The following is a 25,294-nucleotide window of genomic DNA, read 5'->3' on the forward strand; positions in this document are numbered from 1 at the left end:
GCCGCACAGTCAGTGACATCATCACATATTTGGTGACATCAGTGACAAAAGTGGCGGCGAGCCACAACTCCAGAGGAAGTGAGTTCATGTAGCTTACTTTGCAGCCCTCACAGGTGATCACGCCATAATGGATTCCTGAAGATTTGTCTCCACAGATCTTACAGGGAATTATCTCAATCTGAGCTGCAGAGAGACAAAGGTCAGAGGTCAACATGAGACAAACAGGAAGGCTGGTCTGATGACATCACTGTCAGCAGTCCAACACAAAACATTGTTAACGGCACCAACACAAACATGACCAGGAAGACCAGGAAGTGTAGTCTGTGTCTGTATTTACTCCCTCAGACGTTTGAAGCTGACAGTTCAACTTTGAGTGTCTAAATTTAGCAGGGAAGTTATGCAAGAGCGCAGATGCATACAACTGACACACACAGACGCACACTAAAGGAGCTTTTTTTCTAAATTTGGTTTAATTTGTTTGAGTTCATAAAAAAACAACTGATTCACAGCTGAGAGGATTTTCCCATAGACTTCAATACAGTTATATTTTCTTATAACTTTAATCGCACCGTCCCTCCCCCGCGCTCTCTCTCTCACCGCCCAGACCAGCTGAGAGGTTGGAGGTCTGAGTCCAAACATGTCTGTGGTGGGATCATGACCACAGAAGAAGCTGTTTATAGTTCAGCTATGAGTCGACATCTTTGTGGAGCTTTTAATATACAATAAATCTCAACACAAAACTCCAGTGATGTGGTCAAAGTCCACCACAGACCCACAACATGAGTGAGCCAGAGCTGTCACACAACAGCAGACCCACAGTGTCTGAATCCACTCAGGTCAGGAATGATGTGGTTTAGTAACACAGCTCTTTTAAAATCTGCGATTATCACGAGCTGCAGCTCCTGAAGACGGGAGGTCTCCCGGTTAGGACGGAGACATCCTGAAACCATGGACAGTACAGGCCAAAAGGTTGGACACACCTTCATATTCATTTGAATGAGAAGGTGTGTCCAAACCCTAACCCTGTACACAATATGTTTAGTTCTACATATAAAGAGCAGACGGCCTAAAACAAAACAACAATAATGGAGGAACGGATCGTGTACTGTCCAGAAGTCATCACATGTCCATGTCCAACGTCGACCCTCTGGACGTAATCAATATACGAACTCCTTTAATTTATGTATGTGTTAATGTTACTTTGTGTATCAAAGCAGTGTGTGTAGTTTTTACTACTTTTTACACAGAAATGTTAGTCAAACAATTTCAGACACTATAAATAAATGACCAACATTGTTTAGAGGCTCAGATTTACACAGACACTAATGAAAGCACACACACACAAACTGTGTGTGTGTTTGTGCGCTCAGCTTCCTCAGTAATTAGCTGTGAGTTTTAATCCCGTCTGAATTCTGCGTTCTCACATCAAAGGGACGTTCAACAAAGACGAGAGCAGCAGTTATTTTTACATCTGCTCCTCTTCCTCTCCGGCAGCTGAGGAAGAGGAGGGTGGACGGGCTGAAGTGTTCATGGAGTTTTCATCAGACACGACATTTTACAGTGAAACATTTAAATACGCAAATGCTTTATATGATTCCTCTGAAAAATGAGCCAACAAAGAAGAGCCTGGGGAATTAAAGACCAATGTCCACCGTGTCCTGTCCCTCGTCTGAATCGTCTTTCTCATTTCAGACTCTTTTCCAGGCTTCAGGTCTCATTGGGGACCAGGACACAAACGGAGGACGAAGTCCCGCCCTCCTCCCGGGCCAAAGTGGTGACTCAGCGCCAGTTCTTTAATCTCGTCAGCCAACAGATTACCTCAGAGTGGATGTAATAACGGCGAACATATGGCGCCGCACATGGAGCAGCAGCACATGCCTTGTCCCTGAACCGGTCTCCAAACCGTCTCCACGTTCAGTTACGGAGGTTAAATCCGCCTCCTGAAGCGTCCCAGCAGGAAACTCCTGTTTCTGACCACATCCTGAAGAACCAGATCAGGCCACTGAGATACGGACTCTGCAGGCCTCTTGGTCTCAAAGTGACTACAGTTGTGTGTTTGGGCATGTTGTCTTTCTGCAGGAAGAGTCCAGAACCAATCAGATGCCTCCTTCCATGTCACATCACAGTAAAGGATCCAAAGGGCCAGTAAGTAAACTGATTTTTTAACAAAGCAAAGAAAAATAACAGACTTCATTTACAAACCCCAGAGACTGACGCTAGACCTGCATTCTGTTTAATGACCATCAGGAGGCGACACCACCTGCTGTAAAAAGAAGTCAGATTATTAGGGATGTGCCAAAAAACTACGATTCAGAATCGATTTAAAATGTCCCAAAATTGGTATAAAAATAAATACATAAGTAAAACAAATTCGCAGGCTGTCTGCCTCCATGTTGCATGTGGGGCGTCCAGTTCTGGAACATAATGCACATAACATGGAGGGAACTACAATAATGGAGGAAAGAGAGTCAACCGGCCTCGTCCTCGTTGAAGGCAGATTTGGACTCATTTTGCTTTTTACCTAGAGTCGTATAAAATCTGTTTTATTTTTTCCCAAATTCTGTTCACATTTTTCCCATATTCCTGTTTTGTTTACAGTTTTTCTAAGTATCTTGTCTAGTCTCTGGAGGGGTCTGGTTTCTGGGGAGGTCCCATTAACGGTCTAGTTTGGTCTGGTCCGGTCTCGGAGCTGGGGGGAGGTATGGGGGGTGTTGGCATTCTTTGCTGAAGCCCAGTCCATTACTCATCACCAATTGACTTAGACATCTTTAGGTGTCCACACCAGGAATCGAACCGCACCCACTAAGCTCAAGTCACCACATTCATTCATTCATTCATTCATGGGTAGGGGGGGGCGTGTATTTTTAGTGAGCATTTTCCTCCGAGGGGGGCTCCCTCAGATTTCACACACTTTTATTTTTGTCACTTAGGCAATGTGTGATATTGCTTTTAGTCAACAATTCCATCAAAGCATGGCTGAATGTTTAAAACTTAATAAAAGTGAAAATGACACTTTAATGTCTCCATTTGTCATTCTGCCAGACTGGAGTAGATCATGAGGATCACACAGATTGAAGTAGAAATAATAATGAATCAAATCATTTTGAATTGAATTGTAGCCAAAAAATTGGAATCAAATTGTGAGATAGTAAAAGATTATATTGAAGTCTATGGGAAAATGTCCCTCCTCCTCACTGATGAGTTTCTGGTCTCAGTCTGAAATACAACATGATGTTCATTTAGAGGGAAGGGGAGGGGTTGGGGTTGGGGGGGGGCTGTGTGACTGACAGAGTCTACCAGCCAATCAGGAGAGAGTACAGAGCAGGTCAGATCCACCTTCTTCTCCAAATTTTTACTGGTTTCTTCATCCCAATGAAGTTTTTCTAACTCCAGTTAACATCCTCGTGGTGCCTTCAGGAACATTCAGGTGATGTCATGATCTAAGATGTTGTGTCAGCAGCATTCTCTGGCTGACTCATTCAGCCTGGAGGATAAATCCCAGATGTTGATGAATCAATACTGTTTTTTTTTTTTTTTTGTCACATGCAGCTGTACAAGCTCACTGGCAGTGAAATGCAATGCAAACTATCTGACTGTGCAACGGCAAATAAAATAAAAAATAAGAATAAAAGGATGTGGCCATGATTTCGGCACCAGAAACTGATCAGATTTTCAGTAAATAATATTGATTTCCATCTGATGAATCCTGTTGGCATCGGCGACCCGAAACAGGCCTCATCTGTCTGTTTACTTCAGGTGTTGTTGGCATTTTGGCCTCTTGAGACTTTTGACTTCCTCCAAAGTGCAGATGAAACCTCCACTCTGGTTCCAGACTTCCTCCACCCTGAGTTTCACCTTTGTGGTTTTGTATGAAAACGTGTTTACTCTCACGTCTCTTCAGACTCTAATGATCCTCTGAGTTTTCCCGCAGAGCCAGCCATCGTCAGCTCAGAGTAGCCCAGCGGTTTGGGTGAACACCTGCAGACCTGCAGCCTCAGATCGCCGGCGGATGTTTGTGGGCGCTGGCTGTTCACTGGTAATCTTGCAGCCTGATCAGCGACGGTCACATCAACTGACAGTCAGAGGAGGCTCTGAAGGATCTGGTGGGAAGCAGTCGTGGTTCATCAGCAGTTTTTATCGCCTCCATCTTTGTGCAGAGCGGCAGTTTGAAGCTGTTGAAGCTGCTGCATGAACACCAACTGAGCTCTGCTTCGATGGTGACGAGCAGTCTCCCTGCAGGCTGCTGTGTAATGTGTAACCAGCAGTAAGTGAAGACTAATGAGCAGAGTTTCATAGGAGCCACTGCTGTTTACTCCAAAAATCCTGAAGCTGGAGCAGAACGAGTCCCTAATGGATAAATTATCTGACGCAGAGAAATAATCAAGTTCTTCAGACTCTGGATCAAAGAGGTTTTTCTGTGGAAACACCAAGCTAACATCAATGATCTGGAAAATATTCTGAAATCACACAGCTGTTTTCACTTTCAGGAGGCTGACCTTGCAACCTTCGCCTCGATATGAGCCAATCCAGCCTGTTATAGGTGAGGCTGGGCGAGGGCAGGTATCTGTGATGATTCTGCTCAGCCCCCCAGCACCACCACTGAGGTCAGTCTGCAGGTTTTCCCTCCATCCGTTAAATGACTGAAGCTCACGAACAGCTGAGCGAGCTACAGTTTTAGTGTGTGATGTCATCATCGACCCCCCTGATGAACAGTTGAATAATCTGGCCGTTGTAATCCTGTGACATAACATGCTGGCTGAACGCCTCCTGGACCAGACAGTCTTCACACACACACCCATCCCTGTGAGGACGCTGCATTGACACATTCATTGTGAACCAACACGAACACGGCCCCTGTTCAATGAAACTGGACGACTCAGTGGGTCAGAACCAGCTTCTTCTCTGGATGGGAACGTCATTCAGATTTCTGATCTGGATCAGGGATCAGCTGTTTAAGGAGATGCTGAAGGATTTCTCAGTTCTTCAGTTCCTAAAGTCCTCCCTCCTCAGGGTTCACCCTGTGACCTTTGACCACCAAAGTCCCAACTGGGGATCATCTCAGAACCGGGATGTGGAACAAGAAGCCTGCTCCTCCATCTTCACTGCGCTAGTTTCCTCGACTCGGTCGCTGACATTTTAGATGAGACCCGGAGGCGTCTCCAAGGAAAAGGCAACGTTACCATAGTAACTCCAGAGCACTGCTGGGGTTTGAGTGACAAGAGGAAGCTTAGATATTTGAGTATTTTAACACAATTAGTACAAAAACACGAATGAGTGAAATCAGTTTGATATTTTAGATTCACCAAAATATCGTCTCTGGTTGCTTTAAATTGAATTTCCACGGGACGTGCCTCTCCCTCCATTTATGCCTTTTGTATTATTCGACAGCAGAGAGTCTCACCCACCGCTGTGTGACGATATTTCCTTGATCAAGAAAAAGCAAAAGAATCGGCTGACTCTGTCGGCCTGTGAGGGACCAAGTGAACTGACAGATTTCGTCCCAGCCTTTTGTGTTGTTGGTAATAACTATAATGCCACAACAATCACTTACTGTGTTCAAGACATAAACAGTTAAAAGGGTGTTTTGTATTTACCTTGATTTTTATCTCATATATTGACTCATACCTGTGATCACAGCTAAATTCTTCACATTGTTTCAATGAGAACGTTTGTAATAAAAAAAAATAAATAAACCTAATTTCCTGCTCTGATTTCATGTAAAACAAACTGTAGTTTTCCTGCCGGCCAAACAAAGCCAATAATTGGCCTGGTAACGTTTCTTGAAGTAGTTTATTAACAGTTAGTGTGAAAACATTCTCCTCTGTGATGTTAATGTATTCATCCGCTTCCTCCAGGACTCCAGCAGTTTTATTTACTGAAAACGTTGTCATCATTCTCAGGCCTGCTCTCATTTCACATAATTAATGTGACTGACGATCCCAAAATAGTGTTTTCAGGATCAGTGAAGGTGTCGTGTTTCCAAACTGCTCAGTCAACAATCAGAAAATGGCTCACCTCCAGCAAACAGTCTGAGAGACCCCGACTGAACAAACACAACACACAAAACTCCCACTCAAACGAGGGGACCTGAACGCCCCTCAGGACAGAGCCGGAGTGGAGCATCTTCCCAAAGTACTGAACATCTTTGAAGTGAACTGAGCAGCTAAGACAGAAAACTGACTTTAAAAGGAAGATGATCAGCATCAAACAGGCTGTCAGAGTCCACGAGACGCACAGACAGACATACACACTCTTACCTTTCATGGCAGAAATAACAAAATACATATTTATAATCCAGACTGGATCCTCTGAGCCGCAGCAGCTTCTCTGTCTGCTTCACAACCTGATCTGCTGCTCAGCATGAGGATCCATGTGACTGTGACATCACTATCCAACCCCGCCTCCCCCAGCCAAGTGACACGCCCATCAGCAAATGAGAAGAGAGAGCAGGGAAGCAACCTCGCTAACAGGATCTGATTGAGTGTGTGTGTGTGTTTCCAATCCTTATTTCAGAAAATTCACTTAAATTAAGGAAAACTTCAAGAAAAGACTTAAAGGTGTTTTTGTTTTAAGGGGAACATTAATCCCTGCTGTTCAGATCTCATCAGCTTTTGAAAAATCTGATTCTGGATGTTTGTGCATTCAGTGCAAAGTTGTCGTCACCTCGACACCTCGCTGTGTTGTATGTTGTTGGATTGTTTGATTTCTCTGTAATAAACAGAAATGTCAAACCAAACAGGTTGTGGTTTTATTTGTGGAACTGCTCCAGGACTTCCTGTGGTGTTGTTGTCATGAAGAGGTTGCCATGTAACCAACAACACCATTTGGTTCAGGTTTGTGTCACAGTGGAAACAGAAACACAGAAACGTTCAAACGTGTGGGGAAGAAGAAAAGCACATGGAGAGTTTACACTGAGCCGACCGGCAGAAGAGAGGAAACAACCAGAGAGGGAGATAAGACGGAAACTGTCAGCCAGAGCTCAGAGACGAAGCTTCAGCAGAGGTTTATCATCAACATCAGCGGGGTATTCACACTGGATGATTCATGAATTATAACTCAGTCAGTTTCAGTTTCCGTTGGATCTCCGTTGGGTCCGAGAGTATCACCTCTCTTTTGTCCATGTTGGCTCAGATGAAATAAAAAATTCTTTGATCACGAGTTCTCGGATTAAATGCTGCAGAGTGGAGCATCTTCCTCACATAAAGACCTGAAACCTCCACCTTCAGACCCTGTGGACCTTCAGACCGTATGGACCTTCAGAACGTATGGACCCTCAGACCCTGTGGACCTTCAGACCCTGTGGACCTTCAGACCCTGTGGACCTTCAGACCCTGTGGACCTTCAGAACGTATGGACCCTCAGACCCTGTGGACCTTCAGACCCTGTGGACCCTCAGACCCTGTGGACCTTCAGAACGTATGGACCCTCAGACCCTGTGGACCTTCAGAAACGTATGGACCTTCAGACCCTGTGGACCTTCAGACCGTATGGACCTTCAGAACGTATGGACCTTCAGACCCTGTGGACCTTCAGACCCTGTGGACCTTCAGAACGTATGGACCCTCAGACCCTGTGGACCTTCAGACCCTGTGGACCTTCAGAACGTATGGACCCTCAGACCCTGTGGACCTTCAGACCGTATGGACCCTCAGACCCTGTGGACCTTCAGACCCTGTGGACCTTCAGAACGTATGGACCTTCAGAACGTATGGACCTTCAGACCCTGTGGACCTTCAGACCCTGTGGACCTTCAGACCCTGTGGACCTTCAGACCCTGTGGACCTTCAGACCACACAGACCTTGAGGCTGGTTTTCTTCAGCGTGTATTAAAGCGTCTCCTGCTTGTGTTGTTCTGTGAATCAGGGAATAGAAGCGCAGGTTAAAATGAAATAAGTGATATTTCAGCAGTAACTGAAGGACTGAAGAGCAGCTCCAGCTAACAGCTTCTCCCACCGTCCCACTCTGCCTCCTAAAACTAATCCCTCCTGAACCGTGCAGCCTCGGAGGAAACGATTAAGCTCCCTGGAACCAGCCGAGGAAACATGAGCGTGGAGTCACTGAGGCTTCAGGGGGAGAACGACTGCTGCCAGCAGAGGGAGGAAACTGAGGAGCAGCAGGAGCTTCATTCTTCCTCCAAACTGGCAGAACAGGAGGATGATTTACGCTTCAAAAAGCTTGGCGTCTGGCGGTGGAGCTCTCCTCATCCCCTCATCACACGCCGTCAATAGATTCTCAGTGGCATGTTAGGAGTTGTTTGGAAAATGCCTCCTCAGGATCAGTGTTTCTGCCTCCAATCATCACGACTGCAGGAGGAGCTCACATTCATTATCCATCCTTATCAGCTCTAGTGAGAGGGGACTCCTCAGGAAGCCCCCCCCACATTCATCCTTATCTATCCTCCACACTCACAGCTCCGACATCTTTCACGCAAAAACTGCCTCTAATGTGGAGAAAATTCACTTCCTCAGACTGCAGATGAGCCTCAATGTGGATCATCAACCGGGAAGACCTGATCTAAGATCCGACTAAACTTTAACTGTTTAACAGTCACAAACACATAAATGACATTTCTGTTCTATGCAAATGAATGTGTGCTATTTCAGGTGACTTCAACCATCAACTCAGTTTTGACAGAAAGTGGGAAATCAACCATCATGTGACTCAGGCCCCGCCCCCACGCAGTGAACAGCTGATGACGAAGAGCAGAAATCAGTCGACTTACATGAATGTGTCTTCTTCGCAGTGGTCGACAAACCTGCAAAACACAAACACAGACACACAATCAGCTTTCATATCAAAGGGGTTTACAAAGCTGAAGAAGAGCAGAAGACTATTCATCTCTGACCTTTAACCTTCTCTGTGGTGCATTCAGGTGTCCCTTTAGATAAAAGCACCAAATGAATAAATCAGATGTAAATGTAACGGATGAATGATGATGCAGCTCATCATCAACTTCACAACAAACAAACTCACACAGTGTAACCAGTCAGTGTGTCACACACAGACACACAGCAGAGTGTGTGTGTTTCCTCACTCTGCTGTGTGTCTGTGTGTGTGTTTTCCTGAGGGCCAAAGTCTGTCGGGGCCTCAGTGACTCTTCTGGTGACGCTCCGCTTGTTCAGTCCATCTGGACAAGGTCAGAGTGTGCGTTTATGTGTGTGTTTGATTTTGTGTTGTAACGTCACAGGAAGAAAACGTCGGTTTATTGGTTTAAAGTTTTCTGACAGATTATGAATGGACTGTCTATGTTGTGTTCACTGACCACTAGATGGCGGTGGTGAGGTGGACCTTCAGGTAAACAGACAGGAAGTGGCACAAGACTGCACTGCGAGCATTAGCATTAGCCAGCCCAGCCATCTGAGGTGAGCAACAAGAGCTGAGCTCTTTGAGGAACTGAAACACGATGCCACGCTAGCTAAGACGTGTAGCCAAAAGCTAACAACGATCCACCTCAGAAGAACAGAGCTCAGTCAGGACTGACTGACAGCGTCTTCTGTCCGTGGACCAGATGAAGACATATTTCATCGTGAGTCAGATTGATCCAGCTGATGATGTCACAGCAGCTGGATCACACCGTTGTGTTCCTCCACATCTGGAGAACAGAAGGCGTCTCTGTAGCAACACAACTTTTTTGCTGTTAACAACACGTAACAATGCTGTGACACAATTTAGCTTCTTTGAAGACTGCAGCTCGTTCATTTCACCAGATAATGATTTGATTAGTTGTGCAGCTTCACTAACTGCTCTCTACTGTCTGATCTGGATTTAGTCCTGGTTCTCAAAGACCAAGTGAGTTGGACCTCACAGTGGACTGTCTTCCTCAGAGATATGAAAGTTAAACAAAGTTCTGGTCTACATGGATCCGATTTGTTGGTCCAAATAGGAAACCTTCTCAAACCTGGTTTGGTTTAAATTCATTTTCAATGAAAGAGACCTGATCCGAAGAGAACCTGACCACAGCCAGACCAGATCTCAGCAGTCCAGCACCTCAGGCTCACCCTCTTGGTCTGAAACTGAAACAGCATGACTAAAGAACTGACTTCTTTAGTCCCGCTGTCTTTAACTTCTGGTCTCATTTAGTGGGTTTTAACTGTAGTCTGAGTCCAGAAGGACAACCAGGACCTGTCCTCAAACTGTCCAGGAAACAGTTTGAGGACAACCTTCACAAATTATTACTAACTAAAGCAGAAAAACAGCTTTGATCGATTGATGTGACCTTTTCCACTGTTGCCCTCTCTTACATTTTTCTGCCTATGAGCAGAAGGTGCCATGATGAATGTCCCCTGAGGGCCACAGCAGCTGATTCATGGCACTGGGGATGGTCTTTCATTTTCTAGGGCATGCTGGGAGAGAAAAATAGAGACGGACTGGAGCCATTTCTAATTAAGTTGTTATGTTTTCTTCCTTTATTCTGAAACAGACCAATGATCTAAAATAAGAGGCGCAGCAAACCGAAGGGTTGTTGGCGATCTCGGTCCTCACATGATGAGACTGCTTGAAAATGCACTTCTCAAACAAACACATTGTGGTTCCATAGTGTCGTGGTCATCACATCTCCTTACACACAGAAGGTCCTGGGTTCAATCCGCAGTGGAACCAGAGTTATTGTTTGTTACAAAAAGACGTTGACACTATCAGTTTAAATGGACTTTAGAGGTCTCACCAATACGAGATACTGTCCATCCCCATCAGTCTCTGAGCTGCGGCTTTGAAGCCGCCAGTTTGTAATTAATCTGTCAGCCATCTTGGATTTTTGAAACAAAAAAACCAAACAACATATTTGAATTAATTTGAAATTACAGACCATAAACTCATCGGGAAAACATTTAATGAGCTAATAAATCGGAGAGAAGAAGGGACATTTTCCCATAGACTTCAATATAACCTGAGATATTTACCACCAGTGGAGTCGCCCCCTGATGGTCAACAGGCAGACTGAAGGTTAACAGTCCAGGTCCAGGTGTGGGGGCAGCTGTTGGTTTGAAGGAAGAGAATCCAGTACAGAATTAGTCTTACTGAGAGGACCTGAGACCTGAACCTGATGTCTGACCCACTTCCTGTCAGGTGACTCAGAGCGGCAGAGTATGAGAATAAATCAGGCAGAAACAAACGATGTTGGTGATTTCATTGATCATCGAAAAGCAGCAGGTCCAGCTGACAACATCGTTAATCTGCAGCGACCTTTGACTGCTACACACACACATCATGGAATCTGGACCACATTGGAATATTCATTAGCTCTGGCCTTATTTACTCCAGGAGGGGGAGACGACGCTCTGAGAAGGAAAACCAAAACCAGAGGTGCGCTCCTGGACCAGAACCTGAGGGTCTGGGACTGAGACCCGCTCACCAAGCTTTTCTGTCAACTGTAAACCATGAAAACCAAAGAAACGTTCAGCACAGGAAGTTCCTTGTTTGGGCCGTTTGGCTCATGGACTGGAACAGAGGCCACTGAGTTACCGTGACAACGCCAAGGAAGTTGCGAAGGACACACCCACCTTTTTTTAAAGGTTATGGGTCACACATGAGCGTCCACAAGGACAGGGAGAGTGTGATCCACAACCTGATGCAGGATCATCCAGCTGTGGGTGTCGCCTTCTGTCCGTCCGGTTTCCTGTCTCTCTGCTCTGACCGATTGATAACGAGGGCGGGGCTGATGATGCTGCGAGACGCCATGACAGACACTACGTGTGAGCAAACTTCATTTAACAGAGGGAGCTCCACAAGACTCCTTCAGCACCTGATTTCAGGTCCTGGTCTCAGCACCTGTTTTAGCACCTCGTCTCAGGAACTGATCTGAGGACCTGGTCTCGGTCTACTGGCTCTGGTTCTCTGGCTGGAGCTGGTTTCTGCTTGGGTCCGTCTGTTTCCAGGGTCCGACAGACCCGGAGCAGACTGAGGGTCTGTCTCCGTTCCCCTCAGAGCTCGACTCAGATTAAAGCGCCTGCGTCTCATAATTGTTCAGAGTGAGCGGCTCCTCGTGCCAATTATAGAGCATTAGCAGCAGCCGCCAAAGTCATTTCACCGCTGCTCATCAGGGAGCTCAAAACAAAAGGAAGAAAAAAGAGACTCCCAGCCTCTCACCACCCGCAGCATCAGATAAGATGGTGGCGATAAAACAAGATTTAAGGATTAGACAGATGAGACAGAACTTTCAGTGACAGTGAAAACGGAGGCTGACAGTCGTCTTTAAAACCCCAGAGCAGATGAGAAGAAACAGAAACGCTGCAACATTCATCATTCATGTAACTGAATTCTACCTGCCTCGTTTGCTACAGCCAATCCTGTCACCTGTGGGGACAGAGGGGGCGGGGCTAAATAGACCTGAAGCCTCGCCAGTACAAAGAGGGTCCAGAGTTAGCTTTAGCATAACTGCTACTTAGCTATGGGAGCATGGGAGAAGTAGGGACATTTTTCCCATAGACTTCAATACATCTTCCTTCTTCATACAACCGGTGATCATGTCACATCCTGAAGGTCGACAAATTATTCTGTCTTCGTTTAATAAGAAGACAGAAAAGATGCTAAACAATGTGAAACTGTCCCTTCCATCCCAGAGCTGGAGCTCAAAGGCTGAGACAACGTCAACACAAACACACACACACACACACACACACACACACACCTCCTGATTGTCATTTCCTGTCTAACCACAGTAACGTTTGCTGACACCTCAGACTGCGACACATTAAAGAGCAGCAGTTTTTCACCAGCAGCCAAACACAACCGACACACTGCTGCTGCAGATACACAATGCAGGGGAAACACAAGACCCACAAACACACAACATCATCACAAGCACAAACAGACTGGGGACACTCTGCTTTTATCTGGGGACATTTGATCTGCAGACAGTGTGTTTGGTTTTGACACTGCTGCTGCTGGAGGGGTGGAGCCGTGTGGAGTCAGAAAATAACACAGCGACATCACAAAGTCCCAGAAGTCCTGCAGCTGCTTTTAAGGTTCAGTTTCAGAATCCAGACTGGGAGCATTTCTCTGGATTAATACAGACCATGTGGAGGTCTACCTTTAAACCTTCAGACTGTAAAATGATTTTCCGTCAAATTAAATCAGTTTCTTCACTCAGTGATACAACTTCTTATGTCTTTTTGCTGCACACACGCTCCCCATGCATATTAAATATATTAGATGGTTTGAGCCCCTCGGTGCTCCACTTGGACTTCTTACTGAGAGAAAACATGCTGCTCAGCCTTCTGTACCCCCTCCTCACACACACACCATCCCCTTCCCGCCCTGCGGGCCCCCATATGGACCCTAATAGATGAGCCTCTTCAAAGCTGCTCTCACAGACGTGAGCAGGCAGTCCTGCACGTGGAAACAGAACAAACACACAGCTCATACAGGGAGTGTGGTGGAGGGAAGGTTGGGAATACACACACACACACATAAGGTGAATAATTAAAGAGTCTCCCACTCCTTCACTCTGCAGTGAGTTAGCTTTAGCATACTCCTCCCAGCCTTCCTGAGTCATTTTAAAGGGTTTTTGGTGAATGACTTAAGTAAAAGATGCTTTTATTTTATAAAATGAAGAACAAAATATACCAGATCTTCTGAATATGTTAAAAAACATAAATGAGACTATGGATGTCATTGTTGAAGTTACACGTTGAACATGAAAACTGATTTTTGGCTGCCAACTAACGTAAACAGAGTGTTTTGCTGCGCCACTTCACACTACTGAGATGAGGTCACAAAGGTCAGAGGTCACTCAGGTTGGTTTGGCCATACAGTTCTGTTTCCTTCCTGAGGCCTGTTTGTGTTTTTATTTTGTGTTGTCTATAAGTTCATGTGGCTGTGTGATGTTATCAGGTCTGATGTAGGCCCAGAAGGTCCTGGTCCTGTTAAACTTCATTTTCCAGGATTTAATGATATTTTAATAAATATTCTTATCAACACAATAAAAAAGTACATCTTGGTTTGTTTGGTTACTTTGGTGAATTAGAGTTTGTTTGTGTGTGTCACACTGACATCTGCTGGGAACAGAGTGAGGGCTGTGTGTTTATCTGTTTGTGTTCATTTGTTTGTATGTAATTTGGTCCGTGAGTAACGCAATGTCAGCGTGCAACTGTTGTGTGTTCACAAAAACAGAACACACAGCAGGTGAATCACTTTTGTGATTCTTATTCTTCTCCTAAGTGGCAGCATGATCTCTCTGGGCCACCGTAGACAAGTTAGTCACTAAATCTGCACTCCTGAACTCAAGGAAGCAATGCATTCTGGGACATATTAGGGAACCATCTCTAACAAAAAGCTGGACTCTCTCGGATGTTTAAATATTCCAACACAAAAACACAACCAGCTGACAGACACTCAACACAGACTTACACAGGAAGACGCCATATACATGGCTAAAATTGAACTGAATTCACTTTTACATCGGAGTGTTTAAGTAAATCAGTCACACAATAAATGTCACATCACTTCTTCAGGACAAATGATTTCCCCGTAAAGATCACATTTGGCCTCCTGACTCCGCCCATGACTCCGCCCCTCCTTCCTGCTCCTGCTGCTTTGGTTTCTTTCAGCCTCTTCAGGCATCAACCTTCAACACAGCTCTGTGAATAAACAGGGGAAATGAATTCTACACGCACTTAATGGAGCCTCCCCAGCATGCTTCTTTTAAATTTCCGGGGGGGGGGGGTGACAGGCTGAGTTTAAAAGCTCTAAATTGGTAGAAGATAAGTTAATCCTTTTATCCGTGTCATTGCCGCCGGCGACTAAAATAACCACTGAAGAAAGAGGAAGTCTGAGAGAGAAGAAGAGTGGAGAAAGAAAATAAAACACTAAGTTTGTGGACTCGAAGGTAAAGAGAAGTGTCAGAATCAAACCAGTCATCGCATCTCTGTGCGGTGCCAAGGTGGGCAAGGTCAAAGGTCAACTCAGGGTCAGTCAGACTGACATCTCCCATCAGAGCGGCGTTCGAAGTGTGTGTCGGCCATCTTGTTTTAGGAAGATTCCATCAATGTATTTGTTTACGAAGGAAATGTTGAGAGGTCGGTATCATACTGGAGCTGGAACATCACCCAGCAGAAAAGACGTGTCCCTGTTGGTTCCATAGTGTAGTGGTCATCACGTCTGCTTTACACGCAGAAGGTCCTGGGTTCGATCCCCAGTGGAACCAAACCTTTGTCTCACTGCTGCTCATGAAACAAAGTGACCTCTAACAGAAGGTTAGAATGTTTTGTTCTGCTCCTGGGACCCTGAACACACCAGTTTTAACCTGCCTGAAGGGGAAGCGGCTCCGCCGTCGGTCTGAAGACGACAGTGTTGTCTGTTGGAGCTGCAGGTGTGACAGGCGTTCCTTCACCTGAACAGCAGCAGCAGCAGCTGAATAAATCACTGCAGTGTCTGCAGACATCCAGGAGCTAAAAACAGGAGAGAGAGGCCGGATCCTGGTCCCTGAGGGGCCTCCTGAAACCTCTAAAATATTTCTTCTGCTCTCAGGTCTGCAGAGAAAAATGACTCACAGTTTCCACAAACCCCCAAACAAATGACTGATCCTTTGAACTGTTTTTTTTTAGGTAGCTTCAGGACTGAGGAAATAAATGCACCAACAATGATTGTCTTCAATCACTTTAGATACAACTGACCCCATTTGGGTCCATTTCAGTTCAGCAGCCTTTGCTGTGGTTCTGTAGTGTAGTGGTCATCACGTCTGCTTTACACGCAATGGAAACGTTGACCTGCTCCATCTTCAGTGGATGGTACAATCTTTGCTGAGCTAATGAAGTGGGGATGTTTTCCCATAGACTTCAGTACTTCTAAAATAATCGTCTTCATCCTTACTGATCTTTCACCATCAGGTGGAGGGCGGGGCTTCAGGCCTGAACCAGGAAGTCAGAGCAGTCCCTGTTGAACTGAGCCCAGATTGATGCTGCTGTCCTGAAAGGTATTGTTAGTTTGGGGGTGTTTGTGTGTGTGTGTGTCGGGGGGGGGGAGGGTTATTAATGTCTCCCCCCGGACTGCAGCAGAAGCTCCAACATATCTTCATCTTCATAGACCGAGCTGGAGCTCGCCAGGCCAGGTGAGAATCCATCATGGCTATTATTACCTGAGGCCTCACACTGATGCATCCACACGCACACACACACACACACACACACACACACACACACACACACACACACACACTCTCAGTGCAAGTATATTTTGTCACTGTCTTTCTTTTCACACAGCTCCATGCTCTTTTTACTTACATGCGCGCACACACACACACACAAACACACACTTCCAAAAGCTCAACAAACAAAAACATTAAATATAGTCTCAAGGTTAATCCCGCTGAAGTCTCAAAGGTCTCAGTCTTCAGAGACACACTCCCAGTCTGGACTCAGAAACAGAACCTTAAGACCAGCTACAGGAATTCTGGCGCTTTGTGATGTCACAAAACAGTAACCGCCCTCAGCCACAGTCTATACCTCCTGAAACCATCCTCCAGTCTCTACAGGATTTTGGTTTCTCTGAGGTTTTTCTTCTGGTCCACTTCAGCCTGATAAGAGGTAGTTTTTTTTTTGTGTCAACAGAAAATGTTCCTGATGGAGGTGAAGCAGCATCACGTCTCCTATAGTTTACATATGTGTGTGTCCTTATGCTGTTAGTTGTGTACTCTACAAGCAGCTCTGAGGGTTTTTGTTACATCAAGGTTTCATCATCCAGATATCACAGACCAACAGCACAAACAAAGCTGCATCAGCGCTCGGCTCGCCTGCCTCTGCATCACCAAACTGTCAAAGGAAAATCAAAGACCAAAACAGTTTCTGTTCAACAGCAGCCAAAAAGCAAGTAAAAAAATAAATCAACAAACCCAGCCACACAAATCAAATGCTGCTAAATCCCATTAGAGGAATCCAGATCTGTAGTCAGACAGTCCAGGATCTGATCCGACGAGACGCACAGCGACTGAACATCTCCAGGTCGTGGTGCGTTCACAGGCTCCACGTTAACGCCTGAACATCATCATATCACCTGAGGGAACTTCAGACGGCTCTTTCTTCTTCTCATTGATGCCACAGATCTGACCCACTTCACTGTCAACTAAGTCCGGGACAAAAACTCACTATGAACAGAGGAGCTCACCTGAGGACCAACGTCCCCGCTGTCCTTTAAAACGTCTCCACAGCCTCCTTTCGCTTTGAACTATCAATCATTTTGTCTGCAGTCACATTTTCTCCCTAAATATCTCGTCTGGGAAACAGAAATATATCAGTACAGAGAGAAAGTGCTGAGCTCCTGAGGGCGAATGAGACGAGAAGAGGAAGAGGAAGAGAAGTCCTTCAGCAAAGTGAAACGTCGCTTTCACTTCAACCTCGTTCACTTTGTTCAAAGTTACAGCAGAATCCATCAAATGCTGATCTATCACAGCAGGAAGACACGTGATCACACAAAGACAACCTGCATGTGTGTGTGACTCTCTCTCTCTGAGTCTGAGCGGAGCGTGCTGACGGTGGTCAGAGCGAGAGCTAAAAGTTGTCTGTTTAGAGTTTGTGTTTATTTGTTAGTGGTGTCTTTGTGTGTTTTTTGGGGAGTTTGCCAGCCAGGCTTTGTCTTGCTGGTGGCGTCCCTCCAGCATGGCGGGGAACGGCGCCGAGCTCTCCCGGCTGTCTGCACACCGTGGAGGAGGTGGCCCTGGCTGTGGGGGAGGAGGTCGGCCTCCAGGATGAACGGAGCCGTGGTCCTGTTCCTGGACGAGGTTCGGAAGGTGGAGCAGGTGGTGGAGAAGGGTGCAGCCGCTGGAGACCCCCACCAAGAGGGTAATTATCAGTAACACCCCCCCTTCATTAAAAACGAGGACCTGTCCAAAGCCCTGTAGGGTAACCCAACCCTGTTTTAGACCCCGATCCAGATGAGTTGGTTGTCAAAAGTACTCAAGACACGGGCTGTAAAAAGAAGTCAGATTGAAGTTGATGGGAAGATGTCCCAGTAAATTTTACTCATAACCAGTTTATGTTCTCAGTCTGTACTTTCAAGTTTTCAACGTCTGTCTGTGTGCGTGGATGAGCTGCTCCTGTCTGAGGGAACAAGATGTTTCAGGAAATGATCAGAAGCCAAACCACAAACATTTCTTCATAAACCGGTCACCCATCTTTGGGGCAGGATGTGCCTCCACTCAGGTAAACTCACCCAGACACACCTTCACTCATTATCAGTCTGTCTGAGTCTGTGGAGCTGCATCTCTGAGTGTCAGAGCCATTTGTTGATGCTGTAACCATGACAACGGAGATTTGCTGATCCCGACAAAGCACTCATTTTAAACCAGAGTCTGTTTCCATAGTAACTATGGTGACAAAGGCATGGACACCCTATCTGTTTATAACCATGACAACCGTGGTCCAGAACACCCAATGTCATGGTGACACACCACGACAGAGATGTTGAAGAGTTCTAGTCCTGGTCAGGAGGAAGATAACAATCAGCTTCACCCAATTAGATTTACATTAGTTGCCATAGTAACTGGTCTCATTGAAACTAGTTTTCAAGAGGTGGATGAAAACCTTCAAACCTGAGACCTGTAGGTGACCTCAGGAGAAACTCCCATTCAACGAGCTGACAAGTGAACACAATCAGAGCTCAGCTCATCTTCCAGTATATACCTTTTCTTTCTACCACTCATTAGTAAACCATGTTTACTAAATATGTCTCTTGTTCTCTTGTTCATATAGTCATATAGGTTTTATACCCTGCACTGAAGGCCTACACCTTACGTTTCATTGTACTTGTGACAGTCACAATAAATCTTGAATCTTGAATCTGTTCTGGCTGCTGAAGGAGCCGCTGGTCCATGGAGGACGCCTGGCCCCCCCGCTGGGCAGGAGCAGCAGTCAGCCAGGTGTTCAGCAGCGCAGGGGTTTTAACTCTGGGTGACATGGCGGGCAGGCTGCTGGACCACTGGAGGGGCTCTCTGACCCCACATGAGCTCCTCCTGCTGATGGACCACAGCACTGGTGTGACAACACCATGTCCTGATGATCCCTTCCCCTCCCTCAGTGTCCCTCCCAGGTGGTCTGTTGGGGGTCAAAGTTCAGGCAGCCAGTAGTTGGGTGAGGCCAGCAGTAAAGTCCTGTCAGTGTTGATGGTGGAGTGCCTGAACAGGAAGAAGCTGCAGAGAGCCGACTCCCCCTGGAGAGCTCACCTGGGCCTCGGTGAGGAGGTCCGGCCTGAGTGGAGGAGCCTCTACAAACCTCCACTCACCAAAAAGGTGGCCGACCTCCAATGGAGACTCCTCCACGGGATCCTGGCAGTGAACGTCCTTCGTCTCCATCCTTGACCCAGCAGTGTCCAACAAGTGTCCCTTCTGTGGTGCCGTAGAAACGGTCTTCCACTGTTTCTCCCAGTGTCCTCGGCTCGGCCCCCTGTTCTCCCTGCTGGACACACTGCTAAGGAAAGGAGGAGAGGTGTTCTCCCTCCAGACCTTCATCCTGGGCTTCAGGTACAGGAGGGCCATCAGACACAGGAGCCAGATGATCAACTTCATCCTGGGACAGGCTAAACTGGCCATCTACGTCTCCAGGAAGAGGACGATGGAGGACAGTGTGGACACTGACCTGGTCCTCCTGTTCAGCAGGATGGTTAAAGCCAGAGTGATGGTTGATTTTAAATATTACAGAGATGCAGGACCTGGACCAGTTCAGGGAGATCTGGACTCCAGGTCCGGTCCTCTGCTCGGTGCAGGAGGACCAGAGTGTTTACATTGATAAGTGACTGAAACCTGTGTCTAAACCTGTCTCTGGCCTTAAAAATCAAATTCTCTCTCGCCCTGTCTGAGCTGAGGACTGGAGATGAAGGCGTCGATGTTTCAGCAGCAGAAGAAGAGAGGAGCTGTGTGGGCATCTCATCCTGGAGGAGGAGGAGATCGGTAATAAACAGCTTCCACAAACACAGCAAACACATTTCAAACTTACAAATATCTTGGAAAAATGAATTGGGCCATGGGTTCATGGGCTGAACCTGGACCTGTCAGAACCAGGTCTCCATGGAGACAGAGGATTAGGCTCTCAGATCACATCTTGAAAGCCATGACTCTGATCTGCTGTTTTCAAGGGCGTCAGTCTGACCTCTACATCAGTAAAACTGAGTCATAACATATTGTGACAAACTGATGTGTCTTATTAATTTGGAACTTTAACCTCCAACCGTTTCACCTCTGACCTTTGACCCTTCTGTGGAGGGAGGCCAACTCTGCTGTCAGTCAGCGAAGCCGTTAAAAGCACAGACACTCTCACTGTCGCTGGACAACCTAACGATCTCACATAGCTGGGGTCAAATGAGCTCATCGAGCTACAGACTGAGCGCCGCAGCGTTGGGGTCAGAGTTCAAATGTCACATTTCATATGCTTTCCTGCAACTAAAACCTGTTTTGTTCATTTCTTGTGTTTCGAATGTTTTCTGTGGAAAGTTAAGTGCCTGTTGTGGGTTGAATTTATTTACCAGCAGAAGAAAAAAAAGTGAACTGATCATGATTCTGTGTGCACAAATGGATCCACACGAGAGCGTCACAAGTTTCAGATCTGGATCAGTCCGACTCTCTGACTCCTTCTGTGTGTTTATCCGTCCGTTCTCATCCTCCATCTTTGATACTGACGTCTGGAGTCACGTCTCTACGTCAGACGCTCCTATTGGCTCCGGTGGGTGATGTCACAGCCAATCAGAGTCTCTGGATCAGTCCTGTATGTTTCTGAGTTTATTGTGTTGACAGAATAAAGACAATCAGATATTTGGAGCTGAGTTTTCATCATTAATGAGCAGAACTGCTGATCAGATAAAGAGAGAAATGACCCAAACACACGAGAGGAACTTTTCTTTGGAGAAGACGGAAACTGATCAGACAGAATCAGCTGATTCTGAAGAGACTCATCAGACTCATCACAACCAAAACAAACCAAAAAACTAAAACTCACATCAAGTCGGTCTGACTAGGATGAAGTAAATGTAATGAAGCCAGAAGATCAGACCTGTGAAACTCAGCGATCTGATTACTGAACATGTTTGTGTACATAATCACTTCCGGTTCTTCACTAGGTTGAGCAGCTGATTCTCTTTAGCTGACCTTCAGCCTCCTGTCAGTGATTCTGTCTGTTCTCAGTTTGATAGTTAACAGACCGACTGGCTGACTGCTAGCTTCACCCTGACCACTCACAGTTCCCCACCAGGGGTCACTTATGGGCCCCACGTGGTCCACGGACCAGACTGAAAAAAGCAGCTTTAGGAAAAGTTGCTGAATTGTGTCAAAAATTAACATTTCCTCAACATACAGTCTCTGTCGTCATGGCAACAGCATCAGTGAAATAAACAACAGGAACTGCCGTCTCTAAACTACCGCCACCTTCGCTCTGATGATGTCACAACAACCTTTTTGGACGGCCTTGTTGATTTTGTGAATTTCTCTTCTGCCAGGACGACCAGGAGCTGATGTCACTCCCCTCAAAGGTCTTTACATTTATGAGGTGCAGAGTTTGATTCCTGAATATTTAGCCAGACACCAACTCAGTCACTCTATCTGCTCGTCTCCATTTCCACTCCGTCTCTTCCTTCTCCTTCAGCTGCTCTTACATAACCGACTCTGAGAAACTCAATGAAGCTGCATACCAATAATGAGCTGCAGGGAAATCTGCCATCAGGCCTGAGAGCTGCATGCTGGGAGATATGGCTTCAGTCATTGGTATTAATAATGTGTGACTGCTAAACAAACAAGGAAGAGGCTGGAACTGACTGAGTGAACTACGGAGACCCAGAGGAGTCAAAACACTAAAATAAACAGCAACAACGACAGTAAAAATCATCATGAAGGGGAAACTTTGGAGTTTAATTTGCTTTAAATCAGAAAAGACCATTAATCATCTGTTGATGCAGAAATGAGTTACTGAAGGTTACTGATGTTAATGATGGTTAATGGGGGGGGGGGGTCCTCATCTAACCCGGACCCGGACCCGGACCCAGCTCCTCCAGCTCCAGCTGAACTCAGCGGACCTCAGCTCGACCTGAGTCCGGGTTAGAGCGGCCGCCCCCCGGCCTCACGAACACCGGAGAGCCGGCAGCTGTCAAACGGCATCAGACAGGTTCGACCCGCCGGTCCTACCTTTGCTGGATCCGGATCCGGAGCCGGAGCTGGGCTGTCTCCCGGCCGGGGTCAGGTGCTCTCCGCCGGCCAGAGTCTCCGGAGGGTTCGCCGGCTCCTCGGTGAGCGGCGCAGCGGGCTCAGACACGCTGCTGCCCGGGTCGCTCGCCGAGTCCTGCGGGGAAGACTCCATTCATCCACCGGACAGAAACCTCGGAACCTCCGAACCTCCGAGTCGGTCCTGCTTCGGCTCCGGGACTCCGACGGAGCCTGAACAGCGGCGGGGCGGACAGACTCCGGGCTGAGGGAGCGGGGGGGCGGCGCCGAGAGCCGGGCTGCCTCCTCCGAGGCTGATCCGATCCGGACCAGCAGAGACCCGGTCCGACCCGGAAGGAGACCCGGTCAGTTAATTCAGCTTATAATGAAGTTAACTGTTTTATTTGAAATAAAAGTAAGATGAATCAATAATAACAGAATTATATCAACAACTTTAATATGAAAGGATTCTATCAGAACTATCAGAACAGAAGATTCAGTCCAGATCTGAAGAATCAGAACACTGAGCAGGGCAAACATGAGGGACAGTTAGTGGGACGGGGGCAGTTAGTGGGGACAGGGGACAGGGGAGTTAGTGGGGACGGGGGAGTTAGTGGGGACAGGGACAGTTTGTGCGGACGGGGTAGTTAGTGGGGACGGGGGAGTTAGTGGGGACAGGGACAGTTTGTGGGGACGGGGTAGTTATTAGGGACAGGGGCAGTTATTAAGGACGGGGTAGTTATTAGGCACAGGGACAGTTATTTAGGACGGGGCAGTTATTAGGGACGGGGGCAGTTATTAAGGACGGGGCAGTTATTAGGGACGGGGCAGTTATTAGGGACAGGGGCAGTTATTAGGGACAGGGGAGTTAGTGGGGACGGGGGCAGTTATTAGGGACGGGGCAGTTATTAAGGACGGGGCAGTTATTAGGGACGGGGGCAGTTATTAAGGACGGGGCAGTTATTAGGGACGGGGCAGTTATTAGGGACAGGGGCAGTTATTAAGGACGGGGCAGTTATTAAGGACGGGGCAGTTATTAGGGACGGGGCAGTTATTAGGGACAGGGGCAGTTATTAAGGACGGGGGCAGTTATTAAGGACGGGGCAGTTATTAGGGACGGGGTAGTTATTAAGGACGGGGCAGTTATTAAAGACAGGGGCAGTTATTAAGGACGGGGTAGTTATTAAGGACAGGGGTAGTTATTAAGGACAGGGGTAGTTATTAAGGACAGGGGCAGTTATTAAGGACGGGGCAGTTATTAAGGACAGGGCAGTTATTAGGGACGGGGTAGTTATTAGGGACAGGGGCAGTTATTAGGTACAGGGACAGTTATTAAGGACGGGGCAGTTATTAGGGACGGGGTAGTTATTAGGGACAGGGACAGTTAGTGGGGACAGGGGCAGTTAGTGGGTACGGGGGACAGGGGAGTTAGTGGGGACGGGGCAGTTAGTGGGTACGGGGGACAGGGGAGTTAGTGGGGACAGGGCCAGTTATTAGGGACAGGGGCAGTTATTAAGGACGGGGGCAGTTATTAGGGACGGGGCAGTTATTAGGGTCGGGGCAGTTATTAGGGACGGGGGCAGTTATTAGGGACGGGGCAGTTATTAAGGACAGGGGCAGTTATTAGGGACGGGGCAGTTATTAAGGACAGGGGCAGTTATTAGGGACGGGGCAGTTATTAAGGACAGGGGCAGTTATTAGGGACGGGGCAGTTATTAAGGACAGGGGCAGTTATTAGGGACAGGACAGTTATTAAGGACAGGGGTAGTTATTAGGGACGGGGCAGTTATTAGGGACGGGGCAGTTATTAGGGACGGGGGCAGTTATTAGGGACAGGGGCAGTTATTAAGGACGGGGCAGTTATTAGGGACGGGGCAGTTATTAGGGACGGGGGCAGTTATTAGGGACGGGGGCAGTTATTAGGGACAGGGGTAGTTATTAAGGACAGGGGCAGTTATTAGGGACGGGGGCAGTTATTAGGGACAGGGGTAGTTATTAGGGACGGGGCAGTTATTAGGGACGGGGGCAGTTATTAGGGTCGGGGTAGTTATTAGGGACGGGGCAGTTATTAGGGACAGGGGTAGTTATTAGGGACGGGGCAGTTATTAAGGACGGGGCAGTTATTAGGGACGGGGCAGTTATTAGGGACGGGGGCAGCAGAGGCTGACTCAGCCTGTCAGAACATCACTCAGTCTGGATAGTTCCTCCGACTCTCTGACAGTTTGGACGATATCTTGATGACATCACAGTCGTTGAATGGCGCCTTAACGTGCCGACCAGGCGGCGTTCTCGTGGAGCTCAGGCTGGTTTTTGTTTCCTGTTGGATTCAGTCGCCCTGCCAGCCGTGTTCCGCCTCTTCGTCGTCGTCGTCATCGACTTCGTCCGTCACCGACGAGGATGTTGCTCCAGATTTCATAATTTTAATTAGCTCAGCTGAAATGAAAGCTGAATCTGAAGATGATGCTGCTGGGGACTTACCCGGCGGAGAAAACCCTGAAGGACATTTCACGTGGAGCTTCAGACGCTCCAAACCGTACAGTTCATTTACAGGACACGAAAGTTCAATCATCAAATTTAGACTCTAACATCAAAAGGCTCTGGAGACTGAAGGTCAAATGTTCTTCTGTCGGTTCCTCAGGAGAACCAGAGGAATTTCAGAAGTTTGTCGAGGTTAAACAATCTTTAAAGATCTGATCTTGAGGTGCTCATAAAGCCTTTGAGGAGGTTCAGAGAAGGTTGGTTCAGTGTGTTCTTGCTTCTTGAAGAACGAGCTCCTCTAATTACTCCGATAATTCATCTGTGTGGTGACAGCAGGTCTCCCTGCGGCAGCTGGGTGGAGCTCAGTGATTGATGCCAACAGCCGCTCCACCTTCCAGCCTGAGGGCCCGATCCTAACTTCATCTGAGTGACAGCTAACTGTTTACCTACAAAACATTTTACTGAGACAAGACACAACAGGAAGTGGACAGTCGCTGTTATGTAATCCGACAGATCGTAAATCTTGAACCTGTTGTCGCCCCGTTCCTCTGAGCTGCTGACGTGGAGGAGATCAGACTCGTTTTCCTGCTTCAACGTCCGATTCAGGACTAAATTTTCACCTTCTGCTCGATAGGCCCCACCCACTGACAAGTGTCCATGGTAACCAGGTAACCAGTGTTCCTGACTTCACCTGTCGGTGGTCATAAT

The 25,294-nt window shown here is 47.1% G+C and overlaps 1 protein-coding gene and 1 non-coding gene across 4 annotated transcripts in view; one reads left to right on the plus strand and one right to left on the minus strand.

The window, feature by feature from the left end:
- LOC115040660 (nuclear receptor ROR-alpha A-like) overlaps positions 1 to 22,265 on the minus strand; it is a 28,880-nt gene extending 6,615 nt beyond the window's left edge. For 2 of the 3 annotated variants that reach the window (XM_029497556.1, XM_029497558.1), the window contains exons 1-2: positions 6,258 to 6,346; positions 98 to 183 (exon numbers count right to left, since the gene is read on the minus strand). In XM_029497556.1, coding sequence (XP_029353416.1) covers positions 98 to 183; positions 6,258 to 6,285 — 114 coding nt within the window. In that variant the 5' untranslated portion in view covers positions 6,286 to 6,346. Of the gene's footprint in view, positions 1 to 97; positions 184 to 6,257; positions 6,347 to 8,722; positions 8,756 to 22,093 lie in introns of those variants that run through there. The other variant, XM_029497555.1, reaches the window with a different exon arrangement.
- On the plus strand, positions 15,070 to 15,142 carry trnav-uac (transfer RNA valine (anticodon UAC)). Its single transcript has one exon. It is a non-coding gene; the product is annotated as a tRNA-Val (tRNA).
- Positions 22,266 to 25,294: the final 3,029 nt, after the last annotated feature.

The sequence above is a fragment of the Echeneis naucrates genome, chromosome 3 (assembly GCF_900963305.1).
Source record: "Echeneis naucrates chromosome 3, fEcheNa1.1, whole genome shotgun sequence".
NCBI lineage: Eukaryota > Metazoa > Chordata > Actinopteri > Carangiformes > Echeneidae > Echeneis > Echeneis naucrates.